Source organism: Anas platyrhynchos, chromosome 13, assembly GCF_047663525.1.
Source record: "Anas platyrhynchos isolate ZD024472 breed Pekin duck chromosome 13, IASCAAS_PekinDuck_T2T, whole genome shotgun sequence".
NCBI classification, from domain to species: Eukaryota; Metazoa; Chordata; class Aves; order Anseriformes; family Anatidae; genus Anas; species Anas platyrhynchos.
The window spans coordinates 15,808,314-15,834,527 of record NC_092599.1 but is presented as its reverse complement, the minus strand read 5'-3'; the positions used below and the strand labels follow the sequence as shown (position 1 = coordinate 15,834,527).

The window sequence follows — 26,214 nt, the reverse complement described above, 5'->3', positions numbered from 1 at the left end:
TTGGTGGGCCAAGCCTAGGGTCGGTGTTCCTGCTCTGAGTGGGAATCATCCTGGGGGCAACGGGAGCAGTGGGATGTTGTTTGCTCAAAGAGCCAGTCCCCAACTCTGCAAAGGTGCTGCTCACCTCGCCTTGACTCTCTGTACTGTCACTGAGCGATGGGAGGCTTAGATTTCCATGCAGGAAAAATGGAACAACCTTAAGAAGTGTCAGACCTCAGAGAGACCAGGATCAGCAACGCCAAGTCAGAGCCTGCCTCCCTTGCCTACTGCACTCTTCTGGGATATCTCACGCACTGGAAGTGGAAAAAACCTACAGACTTGGGTGCTTCAGCTGATCATGAGATGTCCGAGCTGAAGTAAGGCAGACGTGGAAAAGGACACAATTATAGGACAGGTTATTTACAGCAAAGAAAAGGAAGTTTTGATGCCTTTACACAAGGCTCTGGTAAAATTTCACCTAGGGTATTTTGTATAGCGCCGGTCACGCAACCACAAGAAAAATAAACTCAAGCTGGAAGAGGTGCAGAAGACAGCTAGACAGCTGCAAGGATGAGGAGAGGGGAAAAAAAGCTTATTTTATGGGGAAAGACTAAAGAGATTGGCTTGTTTAACCTAATAAAATCAAGACGGGAATATGCCTGTCACTTATAAATACATAAGGGAAGTAAATATTATGAAGGTGGAGAGAGATTTGAGCTAAAGGGCAGCTCGTCTAAATATTTCTAGCCATCTCTAAATTTAGGCTTAGAAGCTGCATTTTTAATCGGAACAACCAAATTCTGGAACAGCCTTCAAATGGAAGCAAGAGGAACAGGAAATCCGGCTGGGTTTAGGTCCGGGTGCGATGAACCCTGCAGCAAGGGCACACAGCTCAGCACAGCTGCGGGGTGCAGCAGGTCAGGCCCTGCAGAGCCTTTGTAGGGACGGGATATGGGGATCCAGGATGCCTCCTGACACCGGGCAGCAGCCTCACTGCAGGGCACAGCCAAAATCAGGAGCTGGAAGACCCAGGGGGCTGCAGGCAGCACTCGGGGGCGTGAGGCATTGGGCAGCACCCCTCACACCCAGGCACTGGCGGTTTCTCCTTCCAGCACCACAAAGCCGTGCTGGCAGCTGGCTCTGAAATTCAGTAACTCCCAAACTAGTTAGCAGGTTGGGCCTTTTATTTTTTTTTTCCTCCCCATTTCCCTACGTGCCCACTTTTGCATTTTGCCGAGCTGCGGAGCGCACTGGGATGAGCTTGCTTTTGTGCCTAGCCATAAAACCTCGCCTGTCCTCAGCAGGCTGGGGGTGGCAGGGAAGCACAGGGCTGCTCCCAGGAGCACGTACCTGACTGCGCAGAGCCCACACATCTGTGCAGGAGCGCGCCCTGCGAGGCACTCCTCCGAGGCACTCCTCCGCAGCGCTGCGAATGCCTGGCATTGTTTCCATCCCACAAGCAAGTTTGCAGAGAAAACTATTTTGTCTACGGGACGGGTCGGCTGGAATCTGCTAACGAGCAGGGAGAGGATCTGAGAAGCAGCTTCAAGGCACTCCCCACCATGGTATGGAGCGATCATCAGCAGGGATGACCGAGAGACGAAGCAGTCACACCTTTGGGCTCCAGATGGGGAGCTCCTGGAAGTTTGGGGACTGTCAGCTTTTTTCTTTGTGTATCTCACTTAAAATTTCTTAGAAATGTAAGGGGACTGAGTATTGGCAAGTGCACCTCCCCTAGATCCAGATGCGTTATCTTTTTACCGGTCTGGCTGAAAAATACAAGGCAGCCTGAGAAAGGGAGCCGAGCAGCTTGCCCTGAAGCTTGATGGTAGAACACAAAAGGCACCCCGTGCTCCAGAAGTGCCTACGCAGCTCTCAGTAGCCAGGAGTCAAATCCCCAAGGGAAAGGTCGGCGATGCTTGGCAGCCAACGCAGCTTTCGCTGCAAGGCAGAGACCTTCCAGATGCACCAGCTAGACGAGGCCAGCACCGCTGCCCTAGAGCCTGCCTCACTTCTAAAATCAATTTCCAGGCGGGCAGATGCGACGTGTATTCAGGCAATCCCACGTACAAGCGTGGAAATCGCTCCCAGCCTTTGCTGAACTGCACCCAGCCAACAACTGCTCCTCCGGCCCTGCTTGGGCACAGCCCGTGCTGCTCCTCAGGCACCTGTTGCTGTTAGCAAACGCCTCGGCAGCGCGGTGCTGGAAGCATTGTCTGAAGCTGTGGGGTTGACGTAACGTACCACGGAGCTCTCCTGCAGCTGCTGGAACTATCAAAGACAACTGCTGTGCCGGGAGAAGGAGGCAGAGGAAGCTGTGGTGTTTAAGCAAGCACTGAAAATGCCTTCTTGCTGTCAAAGTAGCCACTAGACAACGCCGAAACAAGCCACGGATACTGAACTCCAAACCAAAGTTCTCATTTCTGGAGCACGTTACCTCGACAGCTCCCTCAGAAGTCCTGGCAGTGGGCGTAGGCTCAAGGACAGAGCAGCCCTGAGCCCCTCTCTTGCTCCTAAAGATTCATGTTCAGGAGTCTGCTCCCTCCAGAGCAGCTGCCTGGCACGCAGCGTGCCACCAAAGGGCACTCTGCTCTCCAAAAGCAGCCACGCACCCCTCCGTGAAACATCCCAGCCTCTGCTCTGCGACCAGCCCGTGCCACCTCCATCTCCTCTGCTCCCAGGGCTCTCCCCCCACCTCCCCCTTTCCCAGGATCTGACTCCCTTTCGGGTGCTTTCTGCTGATTTTCTGCCTACCACCGGCACATCGTGGTCCTGGCGCCGTCGCTGCAGACGGCGAGATGACAGATCTGGATGGAGACGACTGCGCGACAGCACGCAGAGCTCAAACAAAGCTGCCTGCAAGGAGCAGCCAGCATGTCAGGCTGCCTCCCGACTCGCTCTCTCCATCTCCCTCTGATCTGCTGAGACGCACCACCAGAAGGTTGGCTTTTTATAGCATTGCCCAAAAATGGATTTTTAAAAATATTTTTCAAGTCTGCTCCCTGAAAAAAATACGTCTAGGACTGGAAGGTGATTTTCAGTTTTCTTTTCAAAACATGGAGTCTTCTGAACTCTCCACCCAAGCAGGCAGAGGCTGAGACGACAACTTCTCAGCACCCTTCCAGAAAAGGGCTAAAGATCAATGAACGTGTGCTTGGCAGCGTGTCTGTCTTCCTCCGGGCTATTCTGACACTTCCTTGCCCTCAGGACTGCTTCCAGAGCTCAGTTTTTGGGTGCCTGCGGTGCCAGAACCTTGAGGGCAAGTCAGATAAAAAGAAAGGCTCTTGTCTTTCCCAGGAGGACCTAGGGACAAGGTCAGGAGGGACCGTGGTGAACACAGTGCAGAGCCCTGCTCGCAGCACACGGTCTATTTGTCTCACAATATTTTGTTACCATAGCACAGCAAGCTCCCCGAGCGTCAGGGCAGTCCCAGGGAATTCGTGGCTGCCTTGATCCCGAGGCAACATCTCAGGGACGTGCCCATCATCCCAAGGGCTGAGAACTGCACCATTTAACACAGCCACCAAACCTGAGCAGTTGTCCCCGAGGAGAGGTGTCTCCTCTCTGCCTTACTGTAGAGGAAAGAAACTTTACAATGAGGTAAGAAAAATGATTAAAAAAAAAGCGATACTTCTTTCTCACAGCAGTGCCTGTGACCCCCCTGTTGGTGGGGTGATTAGCGCGACTCCTGCAAGAACAGAACTGAAAACGAGCCTTGGGGAACGCCATTTCTCACCTGGACCACCTCTCCATTGGAAGCAATTAAATCTGTGGGGATGGAGACTCTGAAGAAGCGGCCCACCACGGCGGAGCTGTCGGGTATGCCCACCACGGCCGGCACAGTCTCTCGGAGGTCCGAGAGCACCGAGTGCATGGAGGCCTCCAGCTGGTTTTCCCAGTCCCGCACCACTTCTGCCGGCTCGCTGGGCCAGTGGCAGTGAGCCGAGGCCGCCAGCAGCAGCACGGGGAGCAAAGTCCTCCCCAGGACAGGGGGCTGCAGCACGCATCCGACAGTCATTGTGCCCGGCGGCTCTGGGCACGGCGCTCAGCCAGGAGGGGCCGCGGGGCTCTGCAGGCACGGCAGCGGCAGCGCAGGCAGGGTCTGCCCCTCCTTCACAGCAGCCTCATCCTAGGGATCCTGGGAACCTGGTTAAAGAAAGGAAAGCAAATCAGCACGGTAATTAGGAGAGCCGAGGCAGGCAGCTGATCCACGCAGACCTCCTCGCGGTGGGCAGAGGGCTCCCTGCCTCACCACCCTCTTCGTTTCAGCTTTGGGATTTATTTGCACGAGCTACTGCAACCAGTGAAGGCAGCAGGATCTTCCCAGCTCTTTTTCTACATACAGCATCTCTGGAGAAATAAATAAGGTCCTTCTGCTTTTCCATACACACAGCCCTGCTGCTCCTGGAGCCGCAGCACCCTGAGGTAGCCACGGGGTAGCCATGGGGCTCTGACCCATGCCCTCAGTTTTCCAGCCAGGCCTGCTCTCAGGTCCAGACTTTGGTATTAGGCAGGACGTTCAAGCTTCGTTTTTGGGGTCAGCAACACCCACCCCAAAGCCAGACCCAAGCAAGCCACGCACGCTTAGCACCAGAGAGCACAAGGGCCTTGGCTCCCCGGGGCCAGGCACTCACACATCTTCAACCACCCCTTTCCCTCTGGGCTAAGGGAGGCAGCTCTGTCCTCCTAGAGCAAACCCAGTCCCCAATCCCGACCACAAAGGGCAAACCCCCGTGGCTCGCAGCCTGCAGAGCCCGTGTCTCCGAGTTTGCCTCTTGCAAGGGCGTGTGAACAGGGTTGCGAGCTGTCCTAGTGGGTAAAGCTCCCATTTGGCAGGCTGCAGACCCAAGCAGCTAAGGAACTAAGCTGCAAGGCACCACTGATCCTCTGCGGGGCTCCGAGGGTGACGCAGAGCTTGTGCTATTCTGGACAGCAGCAAGTCCTCGGGCTCCGAGGCTGCCTCAGAGTGCCTCATCCCTGAAGCCTGTCAGGATTAAGTCTCCTCCGTACCCAAACCTAAAAGTGTTGGAGGAGAACATCACGGCAGCACGGCCTCCTCCTGCACAACACCCGAAAAAGAGCACAAAGAGGACCTGCCCTTTGCTTCCCCAGAGCCTGGGCTATGGGCACCACAACAGCGGCACCTTGTCTGTGGGCTACACCTCTCCTGCAGCCTGCTCGTTGGAAAATCCTGCTGGGGAGGGACTAAAAGCAGCCCGTGCAGCAAGTACGGGCAGGACCGAAGGCTCACGGCCAGGGGAGGAAGGCGGCAGCGGTGGCTGAAGAATGTGGCTGCTGCGGAGCCGAGATGCTATCAGCGCGCAAACGTCGCTGCCCCGCACGGCCACGCGAAGCCTCTGCTCCCGAGCAGAGGAGAAACGCCGTGTGCCAGCAGAGAGCCAGACGCCCGGTGTGCAGCCACACGGGGCTGTGGAGGCACCTGGAGAGGTTTGGCACCACGTCCCCAGGGCAGTGCCAGCCCCTGGCACACCGCGGCCACGGCGGAACCGCGTGCGAGCACGGTGCAGCCCTGTGTTGTTCAGCCAAGTGACGTGATCTGCCCCAGGGCGCTTCTGCTGCATGGGTAGGAGTGTTTGGGCAGAAAGGAGCCGGCTGTGATATCTGTGGCAAGCAGGAGAGGAAAATGAAGTCATCGCCCCGCTGCAGAAAGAATTATTGGAGCAGGCAACAAGCGCTGCCTGGCTGATCCGCGCCCCTCGGCCAAGCAATTCGGGCACTGGCCGTGAAGATTTAGCCTGACACTTGCAGGTCGCACAGACCGGGTTTCATTTTAGGAACCTACAGAAGAACAGTCACAGGAGGCAGAAGCAAAGCGCAAAGGAGCTACGGGAGGAATTCAGTAGCCACTCTTGAAAGAAAAACCAGGAGAACCAAGACAAAATTACACCAGCAGGAGAGCCTCTCACCCCCACAGCTCCACCTCACCCCACCACCAGCAGAACAGGAGCGGTGCCAGGCTCACTGTGCGGGCTGGGGCTGGGAGGCAGCGCAGGGCAGGCCCTGAGAGCCAGGACAAGGCACCCAGCCACAGCACTGAGGTCTGCAGGGAACACTGCTTCAGGACAAGATGACTCCTGTGACACAAGGCTCGTGTCCAGCAGCTGGTGCTCTGCTCAACCAGCCCGGCAGCCGTGAGAGCTGTGAGTCCAGATGCAAGCACAGAACACGGAGCAAATGCTCCATGAGACCAGGACAAGTACTGGTGGGGACCCACATGGCACCTCTGGGAAGTTCAAGAGCCCAAACCCTTCCACACGGTACTACCCTGGGCAGACTCACTTGTTTGAGATATCTCCATCATAGGTGGAAAAAGTCGGCCCTTGGGATCACCTTCCAGAGAGTGAATAGAGCTGGAGCTCTTGGAGATCAGAAATGCCAGCGCTCAGCAGAGGTTTCCATTTCACCCAAGCTCAAAGGCCAAAAATCACATACAGGTAGCGCTCTGCAGTGGTCTCTGCTGCTGATCTACGGAAAGCCTCAGGCTGTCGGGCTCCCTGTCAGCATACAGGGGAAGGTGAGCCCACCCCAGCTCCTCCACGCGGCCCAGCGCTCCCTCTCCCAGCAGGATCTGTGCTGCCCAGTTTCACAGAACACAAAGGTTCAGGTTAGTCCTGAATTTCAGGATGTTTAGTTCTGTCTGATCTTCTGAAAGAACCGAGTTTCTCTTTATCCTCCTGCTCCTGTGAGAGCTCTTTCGGTCTCAACTTTGAACCTCCAAAACGTTGGATCGAACATCAAAGTCAGCACCAACATCTGCCCCAGCCTGGCGTACGTGCCAGCATCCCCTGGTGCCTGAGCCCCGCTGCCAAATCCCCGGCCCAGGCGCAGAGCCGGGCCTGCTCCGTGCTGTTGATCCGATAGCACGCTTGATATGATGCTGACTTGTCAAGACAACGCCGGAGCTTGCTCCTTCTCCAGGCACCTCCGAGGCCCACCGGCGTGCCGAGGACACGCACTACTTCATCACTCAGGCACGCAGAAGCGAGCAGACAGGGGGTCGGGCTGAGAGGAGGAGCGAGAGCAGGGCAGAGCAGCCACGCACCTCAGGGACCTCGCCTTCTGCCTGCTGTGGAGCCGGGGTCAGCGCCCTGGCAATCACTCGTCTTTGTGGCCAGTTATCCCCCTGCTCCAGCACGAGCCAGTGCAAGCAAGTCCCAGTCCAGCGGCGTCTGATCCGAGTGCCCACGTACGTGGTCGCATGGGGGCTGTGCCATTAATCACTGCCAGCAGCTCAGTGCCGCTGAGCCCCGCACACAGACAGCCCGGGTAGCTGCCTTGCCATGCTCTGCTCCAGAGCAGAAGGTATTTAGGAGAGCGAGGAGGAATCCCACTTACCTCAGCTGCTTATTTAACAGCATCCCCGGCACGGGCAGCGCCGGCCGAGCTGCCCCTCTCTCAGGAGAGGAACTCAGACCCGACTGAAGGGAGCCCGGAGCACCTCCCCAAGCCCGAGCTCTTGTCTTTGCACAGATCTCTCCTGCATGTTTCCACAGGAGGATCTCCGGGCAAGCCCCATCGGCGGCCGCGGGGCTGCGTGTCGAGGCAGCGAGCAGGGGGATGATGAAACCCGGAGCCACCGGCCAGACCCACGAGAGGGCACGGGGCTGGGTGTGCGCACAGCAGGTGCTGGGGGCTGCTGCTGGCGGAGCCGAGGAGGGGTTTGGGGAGGGGGCAGGAGGGCCATGGGGGCAGCACCGCGGGACCGAGCGGCTCAGGGCCACGTTTATGCTTATGCTTGCAGAATGTGACCCGGGCTTTGCCAGCTTCAGCCAGCGCTGCGCCCAGGGTGAGTTACGGGAGGGGATACGCAGGAAGGCAGCTGCTCGGGGACATCTGCCATGCACAGGAGGAGCCAACAGCTGGGGCAAGGCAGCAGGGGATGGGACATCACCCTCGGTGTCCCACGAAGCCACAACGAAGCCAGGCAGAGCTGACCAGACACCTGCAGGAGGGCGGCTGCATGCTGAGAGCAGACACCTCTCCAAAAGATAGGTTTGTCTGCACATTTTGGGCTCAGAGCTGAAATAGCAGCTGTCCTGCATGGCTGTGACCTGAGCAGAACAAAACCACAGGAACTGCCTGCAAACTGTCACTAGCTCGCTGCCTCGAGTCACACGTGCCACCACCAGCTTCCGAAAGCTTGCAGGGCAGGCAGACACAGCGACTGACACCTCAAAGCAGTTCTTATTCTGCTAGAGTAAGCGCCGAGACGTTTAACTTCCCCGTAGCTAAGAGGAAGGCTTCCTGCCGCCCGTCATTACCTTCTGTTTGATAGCAGACCTGTGCCACCGGGAAGGAACCACGCACACGGACCTGACCTTGCCAGAAGGTCCCGTGGACACCTCCCAGCCTTTAAACCCCGCTCACAGGGCCCCTGAAAGCCCACGCGTGCTGCCTGTCATGTGTTTAAGCAGTGCCTTGAAGCCAGGGAGCGCCCACACCACCTGCTGCCACACCAGACCCACAGCAGTGACCAGCAGCAGATTTCAGCTGGGCGAGACTCCTTACTCTGCTGGGAGCTTGAGCAGCCCCAGCCGATGCCTTCCTCCCACTTCGTTATTCCCAGACAGACAACTCAGATCGTATCTCCAAGTGCGTTCAGTTAAAAGGAAGCTCAGATATTATCTGCCCAAATATTTCGGAGGCCTCCGAGATCATTTTTCCCCTGCGCTTAGGAACGCTGCAGTCAGAAGTGCCATTTTCCTGGCTGCTGGCAGCGCACAGACAAATTAGGAGAAAAACATCCAGCAACAAGTAGAAGGAGGGAGCTCCGAATACCACCCGAGGACAGCTCCACTGCGCTGCCCCCGCATTAAGCACCGCTCCCGACCTCAGGAGAAGGGCACCGGGGATCACCAGAGGTACGGGATGGATCCTGCACGAGGAACAACCGCATTGCCCGGGGGGAACCAGGGCTGGGAGCAAGGGGCCAGACCCAAACCGGGCTTGATGGCACTCACTGTGCCCTCGCCAGCAGCTTGGGAAGCTGTGACCGTGGTGAATGCTAAATCCCACGTGGGTTAGGAAGAAGGGAGGGAGGGGACAGCTCTATGGAGGGGAGCGTTACCGAGGCACCGCTGCTGGCTCAAGAAGCACTTCGTGACAGACACCAGGACAGCACTCGGGGCGAGGACGACTTGCATTCCTCTCTGGGTATCTTCTCCTGCTGTAATTGGAAAGGGCACACAGGCTAAATATACAGCTGTAACAGGGCAGAGCAAAGGGCCGTTCTTTCTTAAGGGCATTTGGTTTAACCCGTCTTTGACTTTACTCGGGTTTCCACTGCTCAGCCAGCCCCTCAGGAGTGTACGAGTACCTCCTGATTTGGCCTAGAAGGAGCTAAAGAGTACAAAAATCCTCATATTGTGTGTTTAAGGGAATGCAAGTGAAAGCTAGTACCAAAATCCACAGGAAACTGAACCACAAAAGTTAAAAAAAAAAAAAAAGTTTGGGGTTAAGAGCTCTTTATGCACAAAAGCCATAAAAATGCATATTTTGAAGAGAAGCACGACAGGCATGTATACATACATGCATATGAATGCTTTATCCGATTCCAAGATTTGGTAAAGAAAAAAAAAAGGAAGAACTCAAGACAGCAAGATAAAGCAAGGATTTTCACTCCGGATTTCTCTTCTGTAAGGAGAGCTCCGTAACTCCAAGCAAATTCAGCAAACTGAACCAAGGCAGCGGCGCTACAGGGGGCATTTCAGCAGAAACCATCCCGCAGGGGCAGGAGGCAGAGCCCAGGCAGGAGAAGCAGCCGGAGGAGCTGGGATCAAAGCCGTGCCCTGGGACACCAGAGCAGTTTGCATCAGGCCGGTGCCAGAGCCACCGCTCCGGGCAGCAGCCTGCTCCTGCTCCTCGTGGCACCACACCAGGACCCCAGGGGTGCCAATTGCTGGGAGAAGGTGGGGTTGGAGCACGGCACAGGAGGTTATTTCCACTCAGGTGTAATTCAGGGCTCTCTAGAAATGGCTTATGTGGGCCTCCAACTAGTTTAGAGGTGAAAGCTGATTTTTCTTTTAAAACTGATCTGGGTTTTGTAACCAAAAGACAAGTCCTCGAGGGCAATCCAACGAGCCCAGGCTGCCCTTCCCTTCCTGAGGCTGTCCCCCAGCCATCCCCACCCAAGGCACAAACCATTTCTGGCAAACTAAACTTAGTTTCAGGGGCTGTCTGAGGAAGCGTTCAGAGGATGCTCTGGGAGCTACAGTCGGGAAGCACACTGGAGGTGCCTGACCCAGGCAGAAATCACACCCCAGCAGGATGCTCGCTAAACGCAAGGACTTCAAGGCATTAGATTATGAGAGTGCATTTCTCACTGGGCTGATTTTTTCCCAGCTAGCACCAAAGGAAACGCAGGAGAGCAGCTGGTGTGACAGTCACCACGGTGTGTCCTGTCTCTCGGTGTCCTTCACCATCCACCAGTTGTTTTGGATCTAATTCACAGCAGCTAACGACCTTTAATAGAGGTTACCAGTTATGAGGGGTGCAGATTTTTATCTAGGATGCTCTTTGTGAAGTCAGTTTACACCAACGCACCATCATTCCTTCCACCCCATGCTCCAAAAAGGACAAAACCCTTCACAAGCCCCCAACAGCGCTTGAAAAATCTCAGCTGAAACCCAGAAAAATCCCTTCCTAAGCTGCTCTGCTGCGCTTTGCAGGAGATGCTCCCCTCAGATGGAGTTATGAGCGCCAAAACAAATGAGGCTAAAAAGATTTGCATCTCTTGCCTGATTTCTTAATTGAATTAAAGGCTGAGCAACCCCCCTTATGAGGCTTCAGAGAATCAACACGGAAGAGAAGCGATGAATATCCTAATCAGAGATGAAGCTTCCACTGGACGTTTTCTCTTATTAAGTACTAAAGAGTCTACATGGAAAAGAGAAAGGCCCCGGGGGCTAAGCTCTCTTGTCCAGCGAGGCAAGAAATCTCACTGCAGCTTCTCCTGGCTCAGCCCTCTGACCAAGTTACACGCGGGGAGAGACACGGAGAGGAGTGAGAGGTCAGCTTAGGCGCATCCTTCTAGCCAAGGACACTCGCCCTTCCTCCTGGCCACCCTGCTCTTTTATACCAAAAAGTACAAAGGCCAAATTAGCCAGCAGAAGCTGTTAGTGGGATGAGGGAGACGGGCAGGGCAGGGCTGCAAAATCTTCCTTGGCTTCCTGAGGCTTCAGCCCTGGTGGCACCCCTGAGCCGGGTCTGGGGGCTTGCAGCAGGCTGGCTGCCGAGATCCTGGTGCACATTTTGGCCATGCAGTGACACAGCAGAGTGGGGTTTAATTATCATTATTACTGTACATCACCAGAACAGCCCTGTGCACCACGAAGTGCAGTCAGGCTTCCCCAGGACACGTGGGCACAGCAGCCACCAGGCTTTGCTAATGGCACCGAGGCAGGCACCCAAGCACACGGGAGCACCTGGGAGCGGGCAGCTTGCACGGGCGAAGGAGCACGCCTGCCTATCCTAGCAGGAGGAACAAAGCCCCCCGGTCTGCAGGCACCAAAACCCCTCCTGAGAAGAGAGAACCTCGCTGAGGTTTCATATTCACCAAAACATCGTTTTGCTGAATGGGCTGACGGACAGGCGGCCACATTCCAGGGGTTTATCATCAACTTCTGGGTATTCCACGGAATTCCTCAGATAATGAAATATTTCGAGAGGGTCCTTGGGGGGTGTTTTTTAAGCAACGTAATCTCCCACAGGCTGAGATCACAGCAGCAGGCGAGGGCTGGAAGGCAAAGCTCGAGTCCCCTCCACGCCAGGAGCCTGACCGCCAGGCACAAATCCTGCTGCTGCCGGAGGGACATAAAGCGGGAGCAGCTGATATTAGGTGGACACGTGGAGCACGGCAAGCCACGCCAGCAAAAAGAGTTTTCAGCACTTCAGTTACATCTGCAGCATCATTTATATCCTCTGTGGCAGTGTAACTAAGGGCTAGCACATTCTGTTTAGCAACATCGCGCTGCTCCATCAGTTTCGGCACCCCACCCTGCAACCTCAAGCCAAGGCACTAAGATGTAGCTTTATGGAGTTGCTCGGCCCTGATTTATTACTCAGCTAGCAAGACTGCCTCAGCTCCTCATTTAACTACATTTACCAGCGAGTGATTTACGCAGAGCAGCCAGGGCACCAGCCACAGACTCGCAACTTTCGATGCTCCTCATGAAAACCGTTCTAAACACTTCTCGGCACAACGCGGCGCGAGCCAACTTAACCAACAGGCACAACATGGAAAAGCTGCAAAACGAAGCAGTGCTGCTCCAGGGCCACAGAGGCCGAGAGAGCTGCTGCAGGAGGAGTTAGCTCCCTGAAGGCCTGCGGCTTCCAGCTGGGCAGCACACAGCCCTGCGCCCGCGGGAATTCACCAGTGGCCACAAGACACCCAGCTGAATCTCTCCGTGCACTCACGTTTTATAGAGGTTCCTTCTCCCCTTGCCAGAGAGCAGAGGGTGAAGGGTTTGGGTGCTTTGGTAGAACTCCCTGCTCCTCACAGAAACCTCTCCAGTCCATGCCAGCAGGTCCGAAAGCTGCAGACCGAAGGCACAGGCGCACAGGACCTGGCTTAGCAGCTCCAGCCCTTTCTCAGCTGCTCCTGTGCAGGAGGAGTGATTTAAATGAAAACAGCAGAGATTAGCACCTTAAAGAAAAGGAGACACTAAGTCTGCATCACGTTCATGCAGCATTCGTTCCACTTCCAGCTCTATTTGCTTATTTGTTTACCTGCACTCTGCAATTCAGAAATACCCCTGGCTGGTTTCGGTGGGGCTTCGGCTGCCCGGGACTGGGGGACGCCCTCCAGCAGGGAGCTCCGGCTGCCCTCCACACCCTGCTCTGGTATTGGGAAGTCAAGAGCCAAATTAAATTATTTCAAGGCCGGACCGCTCACCCAGCCCCTCTGTGAGAAGTACCGGTGGGATTTAGGTGTCTTTTTAAACACCCCCAACCCGCCCCATCCGCACATCCCACTGCTGCCAGCGCCCAGACCTCATGGCCAGAAAGGCCAAAGGGCTGCACAAAGCTGCTTGCCAGAGGAAAGCGTGGTTTAAAATCAATTTCTGACAAATTCCAGCTTCAATCAAGTCCCAGCTTTCATTTGGCAGCACGTACACTTCGTGTGCTGTTCTGGAGAGCCCGACGGATACCTGAGAAAACAGGAGCACGCCGACGTGCCCAGCCACCAGACAAGCTGCTTAAAGCAGGGACCCGAGGTGAAGGCAGAGAGCTTGCAGGAAAAAGGGGAGGCAGAGACAGCAGCAGCAAGAAGAAGAGAAGGAAAGGGAATGTTTTCTCTGCCCTCAGGAGCCAGAGTCCTCACGGAGCAGGAGATCTGCACCTGACAGCAGGCTGCCAGGTTCTGCCACTGCAGAAAATCCCGTCCTTCCTCCCCGCAGCCCAGATCTACCCATTATGGGTGGGAAATGAGATTTGCACGGTTTTTTTTTGAGAAGAAACGAACTGTGCTGTATTTCAAATTGCATTTGTCTCATCTCGAGTTGCGACTGCAGCTTTTGTTGGGACCCCAGGGACGGCAGCTCCCCGTGTGACGTGGCAGCTGGCGGCAGGGGACCCCGGCACGGGCTCAGGTCGGCACGAGGATGGGAAAAGGGCAACAGAGAGGGCACCATCTGTGTCCTCGTCCTGACCCGAGCAGATTAAAACAGGGATTTAAGATGCGGAGAGAAAAAAAATGGGATGAGACAATGGGACAGATCGCGTGCTGCCTTCCTTCCCGGCGTAAAGCAGGGAAGTGAATCCCGGGGTAACTCACCTGCTCAGGCTGCAGGAATCCCAGGAATGGGGGCAAAGTCATTAAAGCACCAGTGTTTGCCCTGGGAAAACAGAGTTGGATGCCATTCTGAGGAAACGAGGAGAATTAAACCTGCACTCACCTGTGTTTTTTTTACCAGCTCGTGCCTCTGCAAGCCAAGCACTGTCTTTTCTGGCTCACCCTATGAGCTTTAGATACCCCAAAACCCCTCTGCCCTCCACACCTGCGTTCCTCAGCCACATCAGGCACACCGAGACTCTCATCCTTCACAAAGGCAGCGCCTCTGTGCCCTGCCTCCAGCCCTCCCAGCAGAGCCCTTCCCCAGGCTGAGGGACCCCACAGTGCCCCTGAGAGCACCTAACAGCAAATGACTTTGTCATTAACTCCCTGGGCCTTTTCTTATGAACGCACACACATCTCCCCCTGCCCCTCCGAGTCCATCCTGGTTTAATTCTGCCACTCACCCGATCCCCACTACCAAAACGATGCCCAAATCCCAGTAATTTGCTTCAGAGGGCACCCTGTCCCCAGTGCACCGCACACCCTGCTCCTCACTGCTCACACCTCCCCGTTCCTAGGGCTCACAACCACATAAAGCCGAAAAACTTCCCAGAAAAACTCGACGGCTCACTGCTGTCACACGGCACAGGTAAACACAAACAGTTTAGGGAACATAAGGGCGCTATGAAGAGATGCTCAAGCACCACAGGAAAAAACGCAGCCTTGGAGCTGCCGAGAGGCTGTTCAGCTCTGGAGGTGCGTGCAGCCTGCCTTCATTTTATAATGCTGCAGCAGATGCGGGGAAACAATTAAACTGCTTATCGCAGTATGGCCCATTCAGCTTCCAGAGCAGAGAGCAATTCCAATCCCCAGGTGGCAAACACAGCAATTAGGTACCCAATTACCTGCACCAAAGCTTCTCTTTGCTTATGTTATCTCACTTCAGTGGTTATATAGCAGTTCCTTGGCTTGCTGTCACGAAAAGACTGAGGGTTCAGGGAAGACCTGTAAGGTCCCAGGAGATCTGGCCAGGCCTGCAGGACCACGCCGAGCCACGTGGAGGATGCAGAACGACCCAGTTCTGACTTCCCAGTCATTCAGCCTGACTGGTTGCAAAGCCTGGCCACGATTTCTACTTCTTCACCTGGAAGGAGCAGACTCAGCAAAATAACCAAAACTAAGGAATTGTTTATAGGGCGGCCAGGATGAGCCTCCAGCTTCCCCAAAGCCCACCTCCAAAGAGGGAATCAGGACTGGTACTCGAGCCTTTTCTGGGTTTAATACGGAAAGATGTGTTTTTAGCAGCTCAGTCCACATTCTAAAAGCAGAGAAAATGACCCAGCTTACCAGCTGTGGTCCCCACACACTCCTGCCCCTGACCAGGGCAGGGCACCACCGTGCTCTGCCTGCACCACAGCCTGGCCAGGACGCCCTGACCGGCAGCGTGAGGGTTTTGGGTAAGGCAGGCGATGGTTTTGGGTAAGGCAGGCGATGGTTTGCAGCACAGCAGCTCGTTCCCAGCCCCCCAAGCACGCTGCTCTCCCAGCCCCACAGCCCCTTTCTGCCGGACAGGCCGGACCCCCGCTCACCTACCTGGTGCTTTCCAAAGAGAGGCACGGAACAGAGCAGGAAAATGCTACAGGAGTTAGTAAGTGCTGTAAAGACTAAGAAGGATGCAGTTTGGGGACTTCTTGTCCCCAACAAGCTCACGTGTCCTCCAAAGGCCTCCAGCACCCTTCTGCAGCAGAGCGCAGAGCAAACCAAACCACATTACTGAGCTGAGGCGCCCTGCACGCACACAGAAGAGGAAAAGGTTGGTGGCAGATAGCAGCAGAGCCTCCCACAGCGGGGCAGCAGCGGAAGCCAGGCTGCCCCTCACCGCCTCAGAAGCTCACTGCCACCAGGCAGCTTGCTCCTCACCGCAGGCTGAGCCTAACACCACGCTCTCTCCAACCCTTGCAGCGATGTATGCTGCTGCTGCAGGTAATGCAAGCAGCCCTTAGCACATCGAGGCTGCAAATAATGAGTTAGAAATCAGAATACCTGAGTTAAGGCTGCCTCAGGGCTGGCCACAGCAAGCCCTGCAGTGCTCTGCCGTTTCCAACTTTCTCTCCTCTCTCTGTTGCAGGCAGAAGCTCCTCACCGTGAGCAAGCCGAAACTGAAGGAGACAGGAGCCTGCTCCTGGTCCCCACCTCAGCCACCGCCCAGTGGATAGCATCTTAACGTCCAGAGAGTGCTGGGAGGCATCCAGATGCCTGCATCTTGATAAGATAGGGGTGGTTTTTGCTGGGATGGCCTCACCCCTTGCAACAGAAGGGCAGCCCCAGCGCAGAGCTGGGGGCACAAACGCTCAATGCCAGCAGTTAAGGCTGCCTTGTTCTCTCAAACACCCGGGACTTAAGGCACTTCTCCCTTTAATTCCTGGAAATGGCTGAGCTGTTGGTGCTGAAAACCTGAAAACCAGCCCGGGGCAGACACGCAGGATGGTAAATTCCAGGGCTAGCAATTAAGTTCAAGAGTTAAACGCAACTGGAGCGCCAGGCAAGCTCTGCAGCAGGTGGTTTGACCAGCACCACTCGCTGCTTTCCTGCTGAGGAAAAGCGACTGCAGCTGCTGAAGCAAGCTGCCCCTTGCTAAAGCATGGCCCAGAGCCTTCGCAGCAACGCCCTGAGTTTTAGATCGATTCCAGATCAAACAAAAATAATTTGGGGAATTCCTGAGATAAGGAGCTCAGGCCAAGTCACAGCAGATTCCCAGTTGCAAAAGGACTTTCGAGCAGCCTGGGTGCGTGCTCCCCAATCGTGCCTCTGTGCCGTGCCCCTTCCCAAAGCCTTTCCTGGCAGCCCCTCCTGGGAGCAGCTCCCGGGGAGCCTTTCTCACCATCTCACAACCCGCTAAAGTAGCGGTGCAAACGGCAGCGCTGCTCAGATTGCTGCCTCTGCTCCAGGACCTGAACTGCCTTAAAAACCGGAGCAGGACCTCCCGAACACAAACCCTGCTCAGGCAAGGCGCTGCTATCTGAACAGAGTTTGAAGAGGACATTTTGCTCTTAAAAAGTTCGATTTCCACGACCTTTATTCTGTGCCACCGCACTGACCACCCCCTTATTCTCCCTGCTTGTATGTGGGGAAGCCGTTTCTTCCTTACACTGCTCTTCCACGAAAACAAGAAACAATCTGAAGAAGAACTGATAAGGCGGCTCAGGGCAGATGTGCCTTCAGTTTTTAAACATATCAGCGCTCTAAATCAGCAGCATTCCTATGAACCCTACAGAAGCACCAGCTTTCAGGGATACCAAGTCACTGAGACTGGAGAGGGACGCAGCAGCATTACCCAGGCGGGCTGAAGCAGCCTAGCAAAACACAGGGAGTCACGTAAGGAGAGGTCTAATCACACTGCCTCCCAGGCTGTGGCTTATTCTGGGGTTTCCAAGAACCAAGACACAGAAGCAGAGGGGATCCGAAGCACTCAGATAACATGCATTCTGCCACGGGCACGTCAGCCAGAATGAAAGCTTAGAGGATGGGAAAAACATCCGTAATGTCATTTGTGACAGCAGGTTTGTTCTGCTTGTAACACACACTGCCAGCACGCGGGGCAAAGCGGCTTAGAGATCAACAGATAAAGGCTTTTCACCATTCAGCCTGTTATTTCATGTAAATCAGGCTGTCCTGCTGCTGAAAGACATCTCCCTATCGAGCGCAGGGTGCTCAGCAAGCAGGAGCAGCAACTGCAGGGAAACAAGGTGAGGAAGTACTCACGCCGTGCCCGAATCCCTTCGCAGCACCCCACGAGGCACTGCCCTCTCTATCAGCGCAGTCCTGCAGCCTGCTGCGATCTTCTCACTTGCCAACACAGGTAACCCCCTGGAAGCATCGCCACCCCAAAATCGTGTTGTTTTTTTTTTAATCCACAGAAACGCCTGCAGGCTCCTCAGAGGGATGAAGCCGCGTTGTGAAGAGCAACAGTGCAGCAAATTCAATTAACTTGAGCCAGCCTTCGCCTTCAGTGACGTGGCAGCAGGATCCCACGCGCCCGTCCCCAGCACGGGGCACGGTACCACCAGGCTGCTGCCACCTCACCACGTGTCCCGAGGGTCCCGGCCCCAGCGGGGAGCCCTGCAGGGCTGGGGCAGCCCAGAGCACGCCGTGCCCCAGCAAAAAACCCCCCAGCCGCCCCCAGCAATGGCTGGAGGGGTTGGTATGGCCCCAGCTGGAGGGGAACAGGAGCTCTTTAGAGGAATGAGCCGCTGTCAGTCTGCTGTGATTGATCCGTGCATCTGCCCGTCCCCACCTGCTGCTCGCATTCCTGGCATTTCTTCCTGCAGCGCTTTCTCTCCGAGGAGGGACCTGCCGCTTATCAACTGCTGCAGAGGAGATTAGAAGGAAGAGAAACAGGGCCCCGGCTTCAACAAAACCAAGAGACTGCAGGCCCTGAGCGTGCCAGAGAGTTTTCCTTGTATCAGATGGGACAACCTGCTGAGGGGTGGGCTCAGGGAGCCCCCGCAGGTCCCCATGGCCAGCTGGAGGGCAGGCAGGGGAGCTGGGCACTCCCCCTGGGCCACTCCTGCTGCCACCAAGTGCCACCAGACGAAGCAGGGGGAGGCAGAGAAGTGTCTCCCCCCTCCAGCCACTCACCCCAAAGTCATTTTCTGTCCTGGCCAAGCACAAAGGGGTGCTGGGCGTGAGACCAGGCCAAAGGCTTGGCGGCGCAGCGCTGACAGGCAGGGACAGCCGGCGGCTGGGGGCGGCTGCGGGGCCGCGGCCAGGCCGAGGAATCACCTCACAGGCATCCCGGGGATGGAAGGGCAGCGGTCCAGCTCTGGTTTCCAGCCCCGGGCACAGGCTGGAGGTTTCTCCTTCCCTTCCCCTCCTCCTGAACACGGCCCAGTGAATAAAGTGTGACGGAGGGGAAGGGCGGCCCGCCTGCTCCCAGGGGAGGCAAGGCAGCTCCCACGGCACAGCAAACCAACCCAGCACCTCACAGCTCTCCTAGGTGTCTGAAATCTGACCTCCCCATCAAACTTGAGCAGAATTAGCTGGTAGGACCACCACCATGGCAGCACATGCCCCTGCTGCAGGCGAACCAGCCCGGCCCTGCCTTGTTTTCGTGGCCTTCAGACCCCAGAGGGAACGCACACGAGCTCTGAGGCCTCCCAGGCTCACACAGACAGTCCCCAGCCACTCTCTGGCCACGGTTCCCCACGTTACCAGGTTTATTTCCACCAAAAAGCCAAAGCCAGCCTCCGTGGAGGGGTGGGATCTGAGCCAGGTGAGCACACGATGAGCTGCCCAGCGGGGGCAGCTGCCCTCCCGCTTTATGGCTCTTGGAGGAAATTTAAGCCAGCGCTTTCTGTGAGTTAACTGTCCATAAAACCAGCTTGTTTTCTCAGTGCACCAGAAGGTCAGGAAAGGGCAAATTAAGGAAATTTCCCCTAAAATCATCCCCCATGCAATCCAGATGTCTGAGCAGCCTTTGTCGTAGCCTTTGTCCCAGACAGCACAATACCCGATGGCCTCCAGGCCACCCCCAGCGCCATTCACCCCAGTCCTGGCGAGGCAGTTTGCTCTGCGGGAGTGACAAACACCTCGATTTCAGCTCCTTTCAGGCCTGGAAGCTGCAAGCAGTAAGGTGGTTATGGAAACTTTCCCCCAGCCTTTCAGGCTTCCTTTTCCTGTTGATAAAAACGCACTTGCCAGGTTCCCAGTTTGGGAGGAAACCAGGAAAGGTGTATGGGGAAAGCAGGCAGAGGTCAGTGCAGCAAACCTGGGAAATAGCACAGGGGAAAAGCTCTCTGAAAAACCCATGGAAATGTTTTGGAAGAGTCAGAAACAGTTTGGGAAACTCACCCTGCCCAGCAGCACAGCTCTTCCAGGGATATTTCAAGCATTACTACAGTCGCATTCCAGTCCCTGAGTATATTTTCTATAAATAAGTATTTTAAGTCACTTTGTTTCAAAATTTATTCTATTAGGCAACTGCAATGCAATGCTTCATGTTTGAGACCTGTGGACTGCCCCTGACAAATCTGCCCCTGATTTTTAAAGCTGTGCTGTGTTCCTTAGGTTATAACCTAGGCTCACCTCTTTTTTTCTTCCCAGGTGCTTGTCTAAAACCATTCATTACGTGTTGCACCACTAGGACTCCACTGATACATCAAGCCTGAGTTCTGTGGATTGACACATCCTGGTCCACAAAGCAACAACATGGTTTTAGTTTTAATTTTAGTCTTTTTCCTTTTTTTCCAGGCTGATAAGCAAAAGCAAATACCCCAGTAACTGCAAGCAGCATAACCAGAGCTAGGTATTCCGGCTGCTGAGGCCGGAGAACACCCAACCAGCAGCATGCCTGGTGCTCTGTGTCCATGTGGACCCCAAGCCCCCTGCCCCACGGAGCCCAGGGTGCTCCGGGCACTGGGAAGCAGCCCAAAAGGCCACCCCTTCGCGTCCAGACTCTGCCCTTGGAGCTCTCCTCCCCTTCAGGACGCCAACACAGCTCAGCCTTCAGAGTGCAGATGCCCGCAGATGCTTTGCAGCACACCAATATTACTGTTTGCAAGGAAGTCCAGGCCCGCTTAATCCAAAACACAGGCAGCAGACACGTCTCTGGCCAGGTGTGTGTTTTCTTCCGAGGCCGGACCAGACACTGGGAGCCCAGTCCTTCCCCTGCTTCTGGGAGCCACATCCAAGTCAAGCGAACAGAAATGAACCAGGCTGAAAGAGCAGCCCTCACCACAAGAACTGCTCTCCTGAACTTGCTCCTGAAAGGGGAAAAAACACCCCCAAGGTACTGACTGCACCTCCAGGACCTGCCGAGGGCACCCAGCAGCACAGGACCAGCGAGGGAGCCTGTAGGGAGCGAGGGGAGTGCAGCGTGGCACTGCCACGGGACTGCCCTGGGGGCACAGCGACACCAGCTTCGGGTACGGAGGCAGCAGAGCCGAAAACGAAGAGCAAGCAGCAGGAAGGTGCTGTTATTTGGGGGCCCGGGGACAGCAAGGAAGGGTCGGGGCAGTGGGAAGCGCCACCCGCTGCGTGCTGTGGGACAGCAGGCTGGGACAGACGAGCACCCCGACACGTCGAAGGGAGCAGCAGCCACAGCTGCCAGCTGTCCGTGCCACCACGGCGTGAGCACACCCTGCTTTTAATAGCTTCCAGCACCGAGACGGGCTCAGGAGCTTAAAGCTCCGAGAGCAGCACGTGAGGCACGCCTGCAATCGCAGGGACCGTCCTCACCAACGCCGGGGAGCAGGGACCGGGACCAACCTAAATCCTTCCTGTCAGTCTCGGGGGCCGAGAGCACCAGGTCACCCCGTTTTCCTGGGGTTTCCAGAGTTTAACTTTGCTTTCTGATCGGAGGGTAACAGGAGACTATAAAAAACCAAGGCGCTGGCCTGAGTGGCTCCGGAGGCTAAAATAAACACGCCGAGCCCTGTTTGTGAGAGAGTAAAAATAGCCTCCTTTCTCATCCCTTCCCAGGACCTCTGCCTTGCATGCAAAAGCTTCACAGGTTAAGCAGAAAAATACCTTAACTGTAAATGTCAGCGGACGCGGAGGGAACGTTTCAATCTGAGCTCTGTGCCATTTCTGCAGGACCTCAGGAAGGCGGAGAGCGGACGGCACCTGCGAGGCTCCTCGTGTGCACAGGGCTGGAGGCCACCCGGCGCCCATTCCCTTTAATAGAAGCTCCCATCCTTCTAAAAAAAAACTCGCTGGAGTTACATCTTGTGCTCTTTCTTGGCTGAATACTTTTTAAATGACACTTATTCCAAAGAGCATTAGCTACCAAATCTAGCGCTGAGCTGCGCTGCGGCCGTGACGGGCTCTGGGAAGCAGCGCGAGCACAACCAGCTGTACTCCAAAAGGCACCACGGCAGCTCTGCTTCTCCCGAAGCAGCATTGCTGCCCACCAACTGCTGCTAAATCCACTTTTTGCAGGGCCTAAACGCACCATTTGGCACCCATCCCAGGAGAGGAGTGACCCCGGGCCACGCCGCGGGGATGTCACCATGAAGCTGGCTTTGGTTGTCACCTCCTTCTCCCAGTGAGGGAACAGCCAGACCCACGAGCTTCAGTGACATGGGGCTGAAAAAGGACTGCAGGAGAACCTACAACAGGGTGCTGGACATATCCCCCATGGGAACACCCCCGGGGGTGGCTTTGAGCACCGCAGCAGGGTCAGCGGCCCTGCTGCTGCCTGTGCACCCAGCTCCCAGCACCACAAAATTCCCAACTCCGCTCCCAAAACGCAGGCTCAGACTGCAGCAACATAAATTAAGCAGCAATTTAGGGCTTTGGGTGAGACACGGCGGCATCTCCAAAGATTTCTTAGCACAGCCGTACTCATTTTAAGTGACAGGGACAAGAAAAACAGATTTGCTAGCTAAACAGACGTTCAGTAGAGCTGGTCATATGAGAAGCTCAGCGCTCACTTCAGTTTACATTCCTAAACACAGCCACATCACATTCAAACCCCGCATTTAGCAAGGTTAGCTACAGTGGTCCTCAGCACCTCACCTGCTCCACGAAGGCAAATCTTGCAGCAAGCAGTGTCTGCAGCCACAGGCTTCACGGGACGGCACAGCCACAGCCACAGCCTCTCCCCAGCTACACCTCTTCCAGCTGAGGAGCACCTTAGCAAATAACCGAGAAAAATAATGCACTTCTCCCAGGTTTTAATTTGCCTGGCTTCCTCCTCCTCTGGCTTCATACAGACCTTCATACTTCATGGCCAAAAACAGCTCAGAGAAGAAGGAGAGCTGCCCGGCACCCACCAGCTCTCCCGTCCTGCCCGCACACTCACTGCAGAGGCACCTCAGCCAGATACTTCATGGCAAAACCACAGCTTCTTTCTTACATCAATATTTTGTGTTACCTGCTACATTTGTAGGATGAAGTTATTTGCCCGATGCACCCCGCTTCCTTCCTGCTCCAGCCCACTTTTCCTCCTATTCAACAGCCCGCACAGATTTTGGCAGCTCGTGCGCCCAGAACTCTCCAGCAGCCCTGTCGGTCTCCTCTGGTGGCAGGGATCCTCACAGGCACTTGGAAACTGAAGGGTTGGTAGGAAAGGCTTCTCTGTTCCTTCTCCCCAACTCTTCCAGGCAGGGCGGACAGGATCCAGCCCACCCCAAGCAGCTGCCTGAGCTCCTCCGGGCACGCAGGCAAACGGCCCGCTGCAGGTCTCCGCTCAGCCCCCAAGGTCCTTCAAAAGCCATTGAAAAAACACTCGAGATGCTTCTAGCAAGTGACTTCTCTCTGTGAGGGACTGCTCTAGAGCCTGACGCCAGGGGACCAGCCCCAGCTAGGAGCTGAAGTGACGTGCGTGCAGCCTGCTGACCGTGCCACCCGTGTCACCGACCTGCCCCTGTGCCACCTCCAGCCGGCCAGAGGAGCTGAAACGCCTCCTCCTCCCCACACAGCCCACGGGAAGACAAGGGGGCCTCTGGCCCTGCTGACACAGGGCATTCCTTCCCGTGGAGGAGAGGCAAGGTGCAGGCAAGCAGCTGTCCTGCAGGACGGGGGCCCAGCCGGACAGGGGCCACCAGTTATTCCAGCTGATCCCTGTCACCATCTCCTCGGGGAGACGAACACCTTCAAGCTTCCTGAAGCACCGACTCCTGCAGCAGCCACCAAACCTCCTGCTCCCCTCCCAGCACGGAACTGGGCACTGTGAGTGTGAAACTGGGACCAGTATGCCTATAAACTTCCATTCGTGCGTGGCTTTGCTTTGAAGGGGAGCACACAGTGAAGTGCAGGAGTCATGGATCGGGTCGTGCTGCAGAGCTGAGCCTTCAGCTGATGCCACGGTGGCTTCACTGGCTGTGACCCGCACACCTCACCACGTGCCCAAGCAGCTCCAAGCTCCACGCACCCTCCTCCCTTCAGCATGACCCTACCCCACCGGTCCCAAACCTACGGTGCTGGGTGTCAGCCCCGCGTGGCAGAGTCCCCATCAGCTCAAGCAGATATTAAGGAGAATTCCACCCCAGAACATTGACCAGCAGCTGAGACGTACCGGGGATTGGGCAGAGCTGTCCCTGTGTGCAGCATCTTGAGCTTATCCCAGCTGCAGGAAAATCAAGCCCAAACTCTCTCTGCCTGCTGCTCCGTCCTGCTTTTCTGTACCAGGCAGGGCAGAACCGCACCAAGGGCTCCCCCAACGCACCCCATGGTTTTCAGCAGACCACGAGGAACCCGCAGAAGGTGCACAAAGGCTCACCTACGCTCGGGACTCGGCTCGCTGCATGTCCATGCACCGCCAGGGGAGGCTTTAGGAGGCCAGGACTGAGGGAAGGGAGCAGGGCTGGGGGATGTGGAGCTCGGTCACGCCAGGGCGAAGCGCACAGCGCCAGCAGGCAGGCCTGCAGGAAACAGCTTCTTCCTGTGACGGCAGGACAGTGCTGCAGCCTCTCCCTGGGGAAGGCTCCAGCCTGCAGACCAAGGACTGGCCACGTCCTGGTCCCACCACGGCAGGGAGAAGGACGAGGAGGGGCAGGATCCCAGCTTCCAGCACTTCGGGGCGTGCGGTGCTACGGTGCCGGCAGTGGGAGAGAGGCGGGTGGGTACTGAACCACGGGCCTGCGATGCTGCTTCTCAACCAGCCCTGATCCAGGCCTTTCAACAAACCTCCCCACACCTAGATGAGCCGTGACAACCACAGGTACCGCACTCAGCCCCGTTAAGCAGGCAGAATCACAACTTTCATTCCAGCTTATCACCAGCACCACTTGCAGCACCGCCGCTGCCTCCTCAAACGCTTTCAGATCACAAAACACGAGCTTACGGCGTTGCCAGCAACAGCCCAATCCCTCCCTCATGTCAGCTTTGTTACCCAGTTTCCGTGGGGCTCTGAAGTCCTCCTATTCTTACGCTTTTCTTACAGGCAGTTCACACAAGGGCTGGTGGGGTTCTGCACGGTCCAGCATGTTGCTTTGGCCTCCTCTGGACTTTCTGAAGGGGATTTGTTACTCCTGCAAGATCAAACGTCTTATTTCTCTGAAGTCTGAACTCTAACTGATACCCACACCGAATTTTATTCAAAGACACGAGAAGCGTTTCCTGAAGGAGCAGCCAGCACGGGGACGGACACAAAGCGTGGGCGTCACGGAGACCACCAGGAGCACTCAGTCCCCCCATCACCTATGAAGTTTGGAATTTTGGCCAAGCAGGGCCCTGTTCTGGAGGATTGTGTTGCCGCCGTGCAGCAGGCAGCAGGAGGGAAGGATGCTGCAGCCCTGGTGTTTTTCTGCCTCCCTGCCCCACACCTGGGAGCCAGCTTCCTGGAGGGATCCCGAGAGCCATAGTACAGCTAAAAATGACACCACGTTACGTCCCTGCACCGTTATTTCAGTCTCTGTGATACTTACAGAAGGCCTGAAGGAACTTTTCCTTCCTGGAGAGGAAGCTCCCAGCTGGAGGATAGCTTTACTGCGTGAGTTCATGGGGGGTGCACAGCAGCTGTGCTGAACAGACTGAGCAAACACTTCCCTTTTGATGAAGGAGGTGTCTGAGCAGCACCCCGGACTCCTGAACAACTGCCCAGCAGGGTCGGGGACTGCTTTTGCCCACCAGACCCAGCCCTGTAACAGAAAAACCCCAAAGATGCCCTTGGCACAAGGAAATTCTCTGGGGGAGGACAGGAGCTCTGGGAAGGGGAACGTTTCCCAAAGGGTCTGAAGGAGGACCTGGCATGAGGAAAAAGAAAAAAAAACAGTGAAAGGAAGCGAGCCAGCCCTGCCCAGCGAGGGACCCAGCGCACAGGTGGTCCCCGTGCCACCCCCTGTAGCTGTGACTGCAGCACGGGGCTGTCACATCACCTGCTGCCACTCAGTGCTCACGTGGAAAACCGCTGGCTCAGGCCATCACCGAGCCTCACCCAACTCATCCCAAATCAACCCCTAGCCCTTGGGACCGACAGCAAGCGACCAGTGTCTGCCACTGGCAACTCTCATCACAGCCACCGCCTGTGAACTCCCACCCTTAAGGGAGATCGAGCTTCCTCAAGCCTCCACGCACAACCTGGTTCGTAAAAAACCAGAAACGTGCCTGAAAGCACCGGCGTGAATCCATCACCTGTACACGCTCACTGCCAGCGTGACCTGGAGCTGTGCGAGTAAGCCGAAACCTCTCTGTGCTCGGCAGCCCCGGGCAGGCAGGGAGGAATGCCGCCCGTCAGGTCCCCGCCAGCAGCATTTGCAAAGCTGAGCGCTGGTGAAGAGGCTTCTCCAGCAATCTGCTAGAAAGCTCTGAGGAGCACCATACGAAACGTCTCTGGGGCTGCCTGTATAGCCCCCCACAAGCAGCACCCTTCTCAGAAAGTGGATCAGAAAAGACAGACCAGCCTCGTTCAGGGTCACCAAGACAGCGAATGCCACAGCTGAGAGCTGCAGCGAGACCACGGCACGAGACAAGAGTTAGGAAGGAGGAGAACTCGTCAG

At 56.0% G+C, this 26,214-nt stretch overlaps 1 protein-coding gene across 7 annotated transcripts in view; it reads right to left on the bottom strand.

The window, feature by feature from the left end:
• DAG1 (dystroglycan 1) overlaps positions 1 to 26,214 on the bottom strand; it is a 37,700-nt gene that overhangs the window by 8,846 nt on the left and 2,640 nt on the right. The window contains exons 1-2 of one of the 7 annotated variants that reach the window (XM_072044074.1): positions 21,302 to 21,323; positions 3,716 to 4,125 (exon numbers count right to left, since the gene is read on the bottom strand). In XM_072044074.1, coding sequence (XP_071900175.1) covers positions 3,716 to 3,997 — 282 coding nt within the window. In that variant the 5' untranslated portion in view covers positions 3,998 to 4,125; positions 21,302 to 21,323. Of the gene's footprint in view, positions 1 to 3,715; positions 4,126 to 7,335; positions 7,355 to 9,067; positions 9,167 to 12,414; positions 12,434 to 13,774; positions 13,800 to 17,536; positions 18,003 to 21,301; positions 21,324 to 26,214 lie in introns of those variants that run through there. The other 6 variants (XM_072044071.1, XM_072044073.1, XM_072044072.1 and 3 more) reach the window with 6 other exon arrangements.